Genomic DNA, 13,710 nt, shown 5'->3' with positions numbered 1-13,710 from the left:
CCCTGGTGGTGTAAAGAGTGGTCCTTACTGCTTCTAACCAAGCCATCCACCCAGAGCTTCCTGGAGAGGGCAAAGAAGGGCTCTCTCCATGTTCAGCCACTCCCAGTTTAAATTCCATGCTCCTGGGGGAGCTGTGGTGGGGTGGCTTACAAATAACTTTCAGGGGATTCTTCTGGGCATCCCTTTTCCACCATGTTCTTTAGCTAGCAAAGCTAGCAAATAGCAAAACCCATTCAGGAAGAGGTTGGAGTGATTGTTCCCTTCGTGCCAAGTACGTGAAGCAGTGACTCCCACCAGAAGTGATTGGCCACGGGACCCGGGGAGCTGCCATTCAACCTGGGCGAAGTGTGCTTGGTACTTGGTGAGCCTTCTGTCAAGATGCTCTCTGCTGTCCTTTTTTTTTGGCCTGGCAATGCCTTACTTGTCATCCGTATTTATTGATGCCAAGCATAAGTGATTTTTAGCAAGACTATGTCCCTAATTACTTTGCATTTATTAAACAAGGGTTAAATTAACGAGATTAATAAGTAGGATAATCTCTGTGCTGGCTAACCACAACAGCAGTTCCTAATGAAAAGCTAAAAATGTTTAAATTACTTACAGCCATTCCTGACTATGCAGTCTCAAAGTCAATGCTAAGCATGTATGATTAAATGCAGCTGCTTATAAAGAAATTTCAACCTCCTTAGTTTGTAGGGAATACCTGTGGGCTATAAGCTGGAAGTACCTTTGCAATACGTGACAGGACATTCTTTATTGTGCCAGGCTCAGAAACTTTGCAAACCATGCACCAAATGCAACCATTTTGCTTTAAATACACACTGTGACTTTGCTGCTCTAAGAATGGGAGCTGCTGTATGTATCTCTCACTCATGTTTGAAAAACAAACAGCGCTTCCTTTCCCTGACCCCCAGATAGTTTTCCTTACAATTGCTTCCCTGTTCTTGGAAGCATGCCTTTGTGAGGTAGGTAAAGTCTCTGGAGTACAACTCCTGCCTATGATGGAAATTCCCAGCACTTAAGAGGACTCCGCAGGCCTTCTCTTCCCTTTTCATCAGTCTGTCACAATCTTCCCATTGAATGCTGGTTATGGTTTTTAATACTATTTTAAGCATATAATATACATTATCCCAGTTTCAGAGATAACCCTGAACAGGTACTATGTATCATCCCATCTACAAGCAAGCAAACTCTACAGAGAAGTTAGATAAAATGACCAAAGGCACAGAGAAGGCAAAGGTAGAATTTAAATCCAAGTAATTTTGTTCCAAAACATCCCATTTTACCAGATATGTGTGTATTCACGTAAGTAGTCATTGACCCCACACCTGTCAAATACTAAGCTGCTATGCAGAGAGTTCAACTGTTACTATTTTGAAGTCTTTTCCCATATAGAACTTCTGCTCCAAGGAGGAACACCTATCAGAAAAACATAGTATGTAAAGGTTGCGAGTTTAGAAAAAGAAAACGATAAAGCAGGTGAGGGGGTGCAGAAGGGAGGAGAGGAGAGGTCATTGGCTATGTAGGGCAGAACTATGAAAGTGCCATTTGATAGAAAACTGAAGTGGGTGGAAGCGAGCCAAGTGGAAATGAAGGCAGTGGTCCAGTCAGAGGGCACAGCAAGGACGCAGGTTCCAAGTCAGTGGATTGATTGGTGTGAGCCAGGCAGAGCCCTGGGCAGGCCAGTGTGGCTGGAGGTGAGTGACCAAGGCAGACGTAGATAGGTGAGCTGGGAGTGGTGAGCAGGGCCAGTACCTGAGCCACGGTGGTGATTCGTCTTACTCTGCATGTGATAGGCATGCTCAGCAGTTTCTCAAGCTCGGAAGGTTTTCCTTTCTCCTTATCCCACTCTGTCATCTATTACTTTTGTCATTTACTAACATAACTTTCTTTTTAACACAGTGCTAGCCTCTGTAAGGTTTCTCTGAAATATTAGCTTGCACTTTTCTATTACTTCCTGTAGTCAGTCCCTTTCCTGACGGCCTGGTTTTGCTTGGCCATTCTGTGTGGGTATAACCTTGGTGACTTGGTTCTGATTACTGTGGCTCCAGACAGTCCAAGCCCGGCTGTAGAAGGTCCTGAGGGGTGCAGAGGGATGCCTGCAGTAAGTGACCAGTGGGGACTTAAAGATAAGACTTCTCACCCAGAGAGACTCATGCTAAGCAGAGACACAGAGAAATGTCTGTCATATGTGAAGGGCGTAAGAACAGTGAGCAAACCCTTGTCTGCCAAGTCTCCGAAAGCCATCACCTTGAATACCTTTGAAACCTGCAATTACTGGTGCAGAATAGAGGTATTTGTTCCTCTGCACAAATGACACTTCTTATCACTGATCCACCAGAGCTGCAGAGCTCAGAGTCATAGGTGGGTCCATGGTGATGTGGGGGAGGGAGGAGGAGAGAGACTAATTAGTTAAAGGTAGGGTTATTTGGTTCATTACTTATGAATTACCTTTTCATTGTTTATGTTTTCAAATACTCCTAATAAAATTGTTAACAATAAAACAATGAGATCCACCTAGAGCCATCACACTTAGCATTGAACATTCTTGTGTATTCACTTCATTGCTTTCTTTACAGTTGGCATTGGTTTTCATGGGATGTAAATTCCACACACAACACCCCACAAATGTTTCAGGAATAGAATACTAGACTCAGAAATTGATATGTCCCAGATGAGAGTTTTTATTGCCACATTGTAACTAAAACTATCTTGATTTAAAAAAAAATGAATATCCCTAAGTGAATTCCTTGGGTTTCCCCTTGGCTGACATTGGCATTTTTGTTTGTAACACTTACCTATGTCATACATACCCAAAGGCAAACTCCACACTAGCATATTTACACCACAGGGCCAACATCCACATATTTTTCTTAGCAGCAGGTCCTTTAGCTTCGTGTTCTAGAAGGCAGAGATAACACTGAGGAAGGTGGTGGCAGGTACAACCTAAGGAACAATTTTACACATTTTACATACAAGATAAATCATCTTCAATTTTTACTTTGCCCAATCAGGATGTGTATCACTATAGCCCTCTGTAAAAGTGAGAATGTGAACATTTTCTAAAGGAATCCTCCCAAGATAGCCAACCCGGGATGTGTTGAGCCAGGAGTGAGAGCCAAAGCCATGCATCCTGGCAGTCCTCCTTGGGTACTAGCCTGGTCTGTACAAAGTCTCCCTTACCATTGACATTGAAGCTAGTCACTTTGTCAATGAGTCTAACTTGCCAGTTCTACCAAGCAAGTTCATAAGTGGATCCTCATTTCAAAGGCCTAGAGCACAGTCCCCATCCTTTGCTTGATTATCTCCACATGGAATCCTCCCCTTCTCTCATATCCACTAAGCTAAAAGCCTTGTTCCGTTGTCGAGGAAGTCATCTACACTCTACACAGAATGTCAACATTCAGTTACAGTGGAGTAGGCTCTATGCTCTCCGCCCATTATTCAATGCTTCTTAATTCCTCCCTACAAGAGCTTCCTGTCTAAAACTCTTGTTCCTGTAGAGGTCTAAAGAAGAAACATTCCATATAGGACAAAATCCCAAAGGAAGGAACATTCACAGTCTGTGTAATGAATAGAAATGATGCTGCTACATCTGGAATAGCCACAGGGAACATTAGAGGCTATGAGTCTGTAAGAGATAGGGGCAGAAGCCAGCTTGTGTGATTAGCCATCACCACATTAATGCTGGGTGACACACTCAGAATCTAAGAAGTGTGCAATAGGAGTCCTTCTGTTGTGTGCTACTTTGGGAACACCATTCTACTGGCAAAGACAGAGAGTAAGAATGTAAGAGAAAGCATGTAATGTTTCTTGGGGCTAGCTTCAGTTCTAATATTCCGGCACTGCTGCTACATTCTATTCCTCCAAGGGAGTTCCGAGGACATCCTAGAAAAGAGATAAATAGGCAACTCTTCTTTGGCAAAAAGTACCATCAGGTATCATTGGAAATGTCACTGACATGGTGAGAGATGAGAAATTGGGATCTTTTACATAATTGATCTGCCATATAGATCATTTGGGCTATGGTAAAGAGATTCCATTTCATAATAGATAACATTTTAATCTTTTGGACATGTATGGCTTTATTTTATAATTGTGATTGGCCCATCTTTGTAAACATTCCTTGTGTACTTTAAAAGATGTATCTTCCAGCAACTGTTCCAATAGCACACTCAACAACTGCAGAATATAGTTGCTATACTATTACAGAGGTGTCAATCATTGGAGAGATGATGTAGGTCAGTTGTTGAAGTGCACAGCTAAAGGCATGGATTCAATATATGGTAGTGCACAAACTTGGAATTGCATTACATGCGTGTAATTCTAGCACCTAAGGGGTAGGAGCAGGAGGATTAAAAGTTCAAGGTCATCTCTGGCTACAATGAGAGTCTCACTCAAAATAAAAGGCTGGTTAAAGAAAGCATGAGTGTCGGGTTTCAGGTCCTCAGCACCCACATAAACAAGCCAGCCATGGAGATATGTGTCTGTAAGCTCTGTGCTGCGGAAGCAGTGACAGGAGGGTTGCTGTCATTAGCCAGCCAGCCTAGATGACTCAGTGAGTTCCACATTCAGAGAATCTCAGAAAATAAGGCAGAGTCGGTCATCAACTTCTGCCCTCCGTCCATGAGATATGCATACCTGCATGTATTAGTTCTCACATGCACACACACACACACACACACACACACACACACGCCCCAGACACATGCACACAAATGTCAACTATGTCAAGTTAGTTCTTTATTTTAATCTGCTCACTATGCCTGTTACTGGTGCAATTTGCACCCTTTAGAGGCTTGCCTGGTTCTCCTTCACAGTTTGGCCAATACTGCCTCATATACTTGAGAAATTCACTAAATATAGAACTCAGTTTAACACTTTCAAAATTGTATCCTTTTGCCTTCAAGCCCTTATTTTTCATGAAACAGTAGAATTTATTTTATTTTGCTGAATGTTCTAGCTGGTTCTGTCAAATCGACACATGCTAGAGTCATCAGAGAGAAGTCTTGGTTGAGGAAAAACCTCTGTGACATCCAGCAATAAGGCATTTTCTTAATTAGTGAGGAGAGCCCAGCCCATTGTGTGGTGCCTTCCCTTGGCTGGTGGTCCTGAGGTCCATGAGAACGCAAGCTGAGCAAGCCAGTAATCAGCACCCTTTCATGGCCTCTTCATCAGCTCCTGCCTCCAGGATTCTGCCCTGCTTGAGTTCCTGGCTTGACTTACTTTGGTGATGAACAGCAATGGTGAAGTAAAAGAGTTTTGATCATGGTGTTTTGTTGCAGCAATGGAAATCCTAATTAAGATACCAAACATAATTTAATCTGTTTTAAGATTTTTTATTTTCAGTTTTAGAAGTCTGACTATGATGTATTGTTCTTTAAATTTATCCTAATCCAGTTTCACTGAGTTTCTTGGGTCTCTATGGAGTTGCTCATAATCTAATTTATAAAATTGAGTTACTGTCTTCTTAAACATTCTTCTTTCTATGTTCACTGGTCCCTCCATGTATTCCAGTCATAGAAGGTTAAACCACTTTATACATGGTTATTTTTAATGTCATATAGGTACTTTTCTAATATTCAAATTTTGTCTCACTATCTTCTATAAGTTGGATGGCTTAATCTATATCTCTTTTCAAGTTCAATACCAATTTATTCTGCAGCATCTAGACAGTCCTTAAGCCAATAAAGTTCTCTTTCTAGGTATTATACACCCTTTTTTCTGGAATCTTCCTTTCTTTTCTTTTCTTTTCTTTCTTTCTTTTGTTTCTTATAGCCCACATTTTTCTTCTAAAGTCTTCATTTTGTATTTGTTACATCAATTTGTTTAAATTCTCCAGCATCTTTTTTTCATAGCTGTCTTAAAGGCTTTGCCTATTAATTCTAATACCTGAGTTATTTCAAAGTTTGTTTCTATCAATGACCAGTTTGGGTGTCTCATTATGGACTCTACTTCATCTGTAGTTGACTGTATCATTATCTGCTGCAGATTACTCAGTCACTAAGTCCTGTTACATCTGTGATACCAGTCATCCCACATGGCACGCCATTACATATTCTGAAAGTGTGTTTGCCTAGTGTCTTAATTAGGGTTTTACTGCTGTGAACAGACACCATGACCAAGACAACTCTTATAAGGACAACATTTAATTGGGTCTAACTTACAGGTTCAGAGATTCACTCCCTTATCATCAAGTCAAGACCATGGCAGTATCCAGGCAGAGATGTTGCAGGAGGAGCTGAGAGTTCTACATCTTCTTTTTGTTTTTTTGGTTTTTTTAATTTTTTTTCTTATAAGGACAACATTTAATTGGGGCTGGCTTACAGGTCAGAGGTTCAGTCTATTATCAAGGCAAGAACATGGCGGCATCCAGGCAGGCATGGTTTGGGAGGAGCTGAGAGTCCAACATCTTCATCTGAAGGTTGCTAGTGGAAGCAGTTCTACATCTTCATCTGAAGGTTACTAGGAAAAGACTGGCTTCCAGTCAGCTAGGATGAGGATCTCAAAGGCCACCCCCACATTAACATACTTCCTCCAACAAGGCCACCCCTACTCCAACAAGGCCACAGCTCCTAATAGTGCCACTCCCTGGGGCAAGCATATATAAACCATGACACATAGGGAAAAAGAATATTGTTTCTTTCACTTGGTTTTCAGACACATGCAGAATGCTGTGTAAAGGATCCACAAGTTCTAATGTGAGACTTCCAGCTTTAGTGTGGTGGTTGTGTTTCTGGTGGTTAATATTTAAGGGTAGCTTGAGCTGGGACCTTGTTTTGTAAGATGTATTTTCCATTATGGTATGTGAGTATGTGTGGATACCATTGTATAAAAGGATTATCATACTAACTAAGCCATTCTAAAAATCAGACATCAGGTAAAAGTGCTATGAAGCAAGAACAATGACATTCTGTGAACATCTACCCATCTTTAGGTTCATCCATCTTTTTTTCTTCTTCTTTTTTTTTGTCTTTGACCTTAGTCTTCAGTTTGTAACATTGTCATTTTGAACCCATGGTTAGTTTTTGATGTAGTAATAATAGAAAATATACCTTCTACCTTTTAAATAAGTTATTTGGTAAAAAAAAAAAATACATTATAAAAGAACTATATAACTGCAGGCACTATCATTAATTACACTTTTCAATTCCCATGAGTATCTCTTATATCTAGAGTTCACAATAGAGGATGCTCTAGTTAGTATTCATTATCCACTGTTTCATGGTGGCTTAAGAGTTTGGAAGCAACTTAACTCTGAGTGTTTCTACTCAGGGTCTCCCATGAGGTTCCAGAGAAGATGTCAGCTGGAATGGCTGTCTCTGGATGACTTGCGTAGATCTAGAGTATACATATCTCTGTTGGTAGAAGCCCTTAGCTCCTTGCTATCTATAGCAGACTCCATGGTAACCCACAGAGCGCTCCAGAGACCTGCTACTGAGCCATCACTTGGAAGCCTGCTTTTTAGAGCAGGCAACCCAAGAAAGAAAGCAAAGAGGAAGTCCTTTGGATGGCCTAATTTTGAGCATGACATACCAACACATCACTTGTATACTAGATTTTATTCCTTAGATATGAGTTTTTAAGTACATCCTCCACACAGTGTTTGAGAGAAATTAGGTTTCTAAAGAAAGTAGAATCAAAGACTTTGTAGATAATCGATTTAAAAACCAATATTGCATTTTCTTGAGCCAAGCAATTATCTTCCCTGTATGAATGTTCATCTGTTACCAGCCCAAGTCATATGGACCAGGCCCATTCCTTTTCAGCCTACCCTGGAGCTGGTCCATCTGATAGTACAGGCTAGCTGTGGCTATCTGGAGATACCTGGGCGGCATCTCAGAGTTTTGCCCATCTTTTGGTAGTTAACTGCCTTAATGTTTCCTTCTTAAACATACATTTCCTAACTTCCTTCTTTGGAACATTTACAAATTTATCTGGGTTCTGGGAAAGTGAGAGCATTTGCATAAAGTGTTTCTACATGGAGATTGAGAATTGATGGTTGACCTTTTAAAAGGTAACTTCAAAAGCTTTCCCTTTACCCTTCAGTAATGTGATGATCTCCCTTTGGAATCCTGGAATCTTTCTCTTTAGAGCAAAAAAAAACAAAAAGAAAAAAATGGTTCTCTCCCTTATAATTAGTAAATAAATTTGAGATTACCACATAAAACTCTCCATTCTTGAGACAGGTCATAAGGCAAAATACCAAAAGCCAATTCCATTTACGCTAACCACCTGAAAAGCAACTTGGGAACCCAGAAAGGGCCTCATAGCATTGTTGAAATAATTTCAGAATCCTTATAATAATCATTTCACTTGCTTCTTGCTTCCATGTCTGGTTTTTGTAGATTTCTGGCCAGAGCCTCTGGTTTTTCCTTCATCTGTCCAAATAAACCCAAAATAAAGAAGACCATCATAAATGTTCCTCTTATGGTTGTACCACATTTGCTGGGCTCAGTAAAAAGAAAACTATCCACTTCCTGCTGTGTGCAGTCATTTCCCAATCTCTGCTCCATTCCCTTGTTTGAAGGGGGCAGGGAGGAAGACAGATCAGATTGCCTAGCCATTTTTAAATGTTCCCAGAAACAGAAGATAATAAAGGAGCGAGAAATTCCATATACATCCATCATTCTGCTTCTTAGATGTAGCAAGGCAAATAAAAGGTACAATTCAACACTCTTGAATTTCCAGTTCCCATGCAGAGCTGGGAAACCTGAGGCTTCAAGTTTGTGAGTGTATCATTGTTATTCAATGGAAGAAAGTCCAAATCTTGGTCTTGGGAACATTTAAGAATTCATCTGGGAATAAGAAAGGTGAGGATATGCTGTATCCTATGCTTGTTCTAAAATGCATATCACTTCTCTGGAATAAAGAAACTTAACAGAGAATAACTCTCACTGGTGATAAACAAAAACACCATGGAGAAGTAGATCCTCCTACAGATGGCTGCTCACATCCGTTGTCCTTGAAGCATGCATGGGTCCCTATTTCATAAAAAATGCAGATGGACAGATGACGTCTCCTGGTTCTCTGCACATTGGGACCCTTCCAGGAACCTGTTCTCTGTGCTGCCCTATCAGATACCTCCCCCACTGCAGTGGGACTGCAATGGCTGGCCTTCCCTTAGCACGTTTATCTTTAGCCCCCACTGCACAAGCGTAACATGCACTGGACTAACTCATTTATTTCTATTCATTTATTAATGGCCTTTCATAACCAAGTTATTAAGTCATCAATAACTCCTGAGAAATAAATGAATGGATCCAGAATTAGGCCAACAGATGTTTAAGATACATATTGAAATTTTTAACTAGGATCAGCAAAATAGTCATTTCTTGATCATCAGTGGAATTTTTCCCACGTGGGAAAACATATTCCACCCCTATTTTATTAGAATTAGAACTCAACTTCTTTCCAACGTGGTGAGATGAATAACATCTCCAGTCAGTCAACTAAAATAAAGGTTGTTTTTAAGTATATATTGCACCTATCAGATGACAAAAAAACACATCCATAGACATTTTTTACAGAAATATGCCCTCTTAGTGCTTGTGAGCTTCAATATTGTAGCCTTAGGAAGCAAAATGAAAAAAGAGGAGACAGAAGAAAGACAAGAGAGAGTTTCTAAGATCATAGAGAACCCCTGAGAAGATCCCAGGAGTCTAAGTTGTATGTAGTTATTCCATCTCTGTCTCTGTGAGCATCCCAACATCTTGACCTTGCTTTCCTGCTCAGAGACCCCTTTTGCCCTCACTGACCCCATGTTTACGTGCCAGAGCTCTAGATGGATGAAGGAATAAGAACTTAAAGTGTGTTTAGAAATTTCCATGCTCCCCACTCACCTTGGGTTCCTTGACCTTAAAACAGAGACAATGACAAAGCATATGTTCATGATCTACAAGGTACAAAAATCACCTACAATGTTATCTGATATTGAAGAGCATGTGTTCCAGAAGCATCTCCTACTATTATAGTAATCAGTAATACAACTATAGTAATTCAAAATTGCTTTAGTTCCTTAGAATTGTTAACTCCTACTGAGTATGCTATACTCCCAGCATTTGGGAGGCTGAGGCAGGAGGATGTGAAGTTTGAGGTCAGCCTATGAAAATATCTCAGGAAGGAAGGAAAGGAGACAGAAGGAGGGAGGATAAAAAGAGTTATGAAATTATGTTGCCCATTAAAGAATGGCTGTTCTTGCCACAGTTTAATGGGAGACACTGGGAGGAAACACCATCTTTAGAGTGTAGCAATTCACTCCCAGACTCAAATCCCTGCTGTTTCTTGCTAACTGGGTGACTTGGTGTTCAGAGCTGCCTTTCTCTAGGGGGTCTCTAGGTCCTTAAGTGCAAAATAGCTACAACTCAACCAACCTAGATGGATTGTGATGGAAATAGAAAAATAATGATTGGAAAAACTAATGGCTGGATAATGTGACTAGCATGCTGCCTGGAAGTTAACGAGCATTCCATAGCAAGGAACTGTCATTATTGCAGTCACTCAGCTGGGCTGTTGAAGGCTGGCAGCTGAGGAGCCTCCACACACCACCCAGCTTACCTCCTCAACCTTTCTTTAAAAAGAGGCTGCTGGGGAGGGGGTGTGTGGTTATAGTGGTTTCAACACTTCACTTAGTGACGGTTTTGTAATTAGTAGGTGCTACTCTGCTATCGAAATCAGCTGTGCCTGTTAATGGGTAAAACCCCCAAAGTCCTCCTTCCTAAGGAAACAGAGAAAAGGAGACAAGAAAGCTTCCACATTTGATGCAGAGCTTCTTGAACTGCTTCAGTTTCTGATGAGAAGCTTAGCTCTGGAACCTTAGCCCCGTGATGATGTGGGCAGTGGAGACCCATAAACAGCTTGCCTGGGTTGCCTCATGATACAGAAACTGCTGTATGAAGCAGTTGCTCTGACATGCTGTTGGGTGAACGAGGCTACCGAGAGATGTAGAGAGGCACAAGGAGACTGAGCCAGATGACTACGTTTCCCTTAGAGAGAACTGGGAGGAAATTCTAACTCCTGAGACCAAGGCATAGCACCCCATAATGCTCCTGAAGACAATGGGGTCTCGTGGAAGGACTAGGAATGGAAAATGAGGTCTAACCTGAGCTAGTGTGAAAACATTACCCTCTTGATAATTTTTCTCAATGGTCATAAAAGATTAGAAGTTGGTAGCATACATCTTTAACCCCAATATTCAAGAGGCAGAAGCAGGTGGAGCTACATGAGTTTGGGCCAGCCTGGTCTACGCAGCAAGTCCCAGGACAGCAAATAAAAAGCAAAACAACAACAAAACTGATAAAGGTTGACATGTTAAGGTTTTAAGGCACCTACAAGGAACTGTCTAGTTTATCTGTCCTCATTGTTTGCCATGGAATCTTCATCAGGATCACAGGACCTGTGCTATATATCAAGTGTCACATAGGAAGCTTTAAATTTTGAACCTAGAGACCTTAAAACAGAAGGACGATGAGTTTGGGTTTGGTGGGAGTCTCTGCTGCACTGTTTCTGGCAAAGGGTAACTACTAAGTAACAATGGGGCACACTGCCTTCTCTGTAGTCCCATTTCTTAGAGCTGTAGCATGTGCTGGTAGAGATTTCACAGAGCAGAACATAGCTATTCATTGATATTAGTAATTAGTAAGAGCAGCAAACAAGTTAAATCCAACAACAACAACAAAAAAAAAAATCAAACCATCCTGAGCTTGAGGAGGGGCTGACTTTGGTGTGGTGGGCGGGGTTTCCACAGTCTCCCATATACTGTCAACCATCAGAATAATGCTCACTATATTCCAGAACAGCCAAGGCATAGAGTAGTTTGGACTGGAAATTCTAAACAAAGCAGAAAATTCACACTAAGTCCAGTATAAGTGGCCATCACAATTGAAATTGAGCAGAATTCACTTTCCTTAATATGCGAAATGAAATATGCAGGTATCAAATGCTCCTGAAGATCCATCTTAACCGCAGTGCAAGTGCTTTAGCACAAAACCTTTCCATTGTCTCCTTTCTTCTGTTGCACCCTTTCATACCATCAAATACATTGTCTTCCTCTTTTGTCTTTGTTTCCTTCTCCCTTTCTTTATGGTGCTTGTGGGAGGGTGGGGGGCAGACAATCACATCTACAGTTCTCAATGGCTTCCCATCAGGAACGTCCCTTTGAACTGTTTCTAATCCTAACAAAACGGTATCAAAAACCCATCACAGGCAATGTAACGATTATGAGGTTGTTCTTTAGTCATTTCTCAGTCATCCATAAACAAATGACACCCAGATTTGACTTAAATGGACTGCCATGTTTCCACAAGAACCTAGCAACAGAAGCAGCTTTGTCACTGATGGCCAAAAGTGACATCTCTTAACTACTTAATAAAATTGAGATGATCAAGAAAGCAAATACTGAATTACACCAACAACTCTCATCTACACGGAAAGATCTCTGAGATAATTTGAAAACTCACCATTAAGATGAACATGCCTAGACATTTTTTTAATGTTTCTTTAATGATGTAGTTAAATTGGATTTGATTTAACACATATTTAAGACGTACCATTTTCTATGGTCTCTTTCCAGGAAGCAAATAAGTTGGATAAAAACATGACGAAGACAGAGAGTGCACAGCTCTTCAGGATGTGGTATGGATTTGACCACAAGTATCCTTTGTAATGAAAGCCTGGCAGCTCCTCCTGGGGGGGGAGGCTGCTCCACACTCCATCATGGAAAGAGGCCGGTATCCTGAGTTGTACACAAAGGTAAAGTAAAGCCACAGGCAAACTTACATCAAGTAGTGATTTCAAAATCTAGAACCATGTGGACCATGGTTGAAATGGTAGACAAGGTTTACAAAAGCAAAGTGACCTCCTTCGGTCAATGGCATATGATGTTGTTTTTGTGGTGATCTGATATTTTCTACTGTCAGATAACAAAATTGTATGGTGCTGAAGAACTTATCTATTTTGTTGCTTCTATGGAAAGGTCACTTGCTTCACTGGACAGTCCCAGTGGCCTTTGCAATCTCTAGCTGGTCTGAAGGGCTTGGACAAGACCTAGGTACATCTGCCTCCCAGGATGCCACTGTATACCTTTATTTCCTGTGTAAAATGATGGGCCAGGAGTACAAATGAATGAGCTGGGGACTGGGAGTCAGCGCTGTCGTGGTATAAAACAGGGCCACTTGTTAATTCCTCTCAGGAATTAACTCTTTCCTCTGAAAAGCATATTTTTTTACAGTTCTACCCATCACCGTGAATGCAGCTGCTCAGACATGCCCTGCCTTGTGAGTTTGAGGGTTGGAAAATCAGGCTGAAGTGCCGTGCCCTGTAGAAGCAAGCAGCCCGTGGCTAATCCAGTCAAGAGCACCGTGTGGGAGAAAACAGACAATTGCTGTGAACTGAATGTGTTGGGTCTTCACAGCTGGCTTCCTGCAATGACAAAATCCCTCTCCTTTTAATAAGAAAAAGTCAGTCTCTGGGTGATTAAAACCCAAAGTAACAATTAAAGCCACAAGACATCAATGGGAGAGGGAAAGGTGAGATCAGAGAAAGGATCTTTTTTTGGAAGTTTGATAGAAGTCAGCAAACAGGTGAAGAAGAGGAAGCTATGACAGACAGGCACGAGGCAGTATGAAATATCGTAAATTCACGTCAGGGAAGAAAAGAAAGCAGACTGGAGGACAGTCCGGAAATTAGAAAGGAAGATTAAGAAGGAGTAAA

General features: G+C 41.1%; 1 protein-coding gene across 1 annotated transcript in view; it reads left to right on the top strand.

Moving 5' to 3' along the window:
- The window catches only part of Slc9a9 (solute carrier family 9 member A9), a 576,880-nt gene that overhangs the window by 469,546 nt on the left and 93,624 nt on the right, over positions 1 to 13,710 (top strand). The window contains exon 14 of the mRNA XM_052187635.1: positions 12,572 to 12,651. Within this exon, the coding sequence (XP_052043595.1) occupies positions 12,572 to 12,651 (80 nt within the window). The remainder of the gene's footprint in view (positions 1 to 12,571; positions 12,652 to 13,710) is intronic.

The sequence above is a fragment of the Apodemus sylvaticus genome, chromosome 7 (assembly GCF_947179515.1).
Source record: "Apodemus sylvaticus chromosome 7, mApoSyl1.1, whole genome shotgun sequence".
In the NCBI taxonomy this organism is placed as follows: Eukaryota; Metazoa; Chordata; class Mammalia; order Rodentia; family Muridae; genus Apodemus; species Apodemus sylvaticus.
This window is presented reverse-complemented; position numbering and strand designations above follow the sequence as displayed.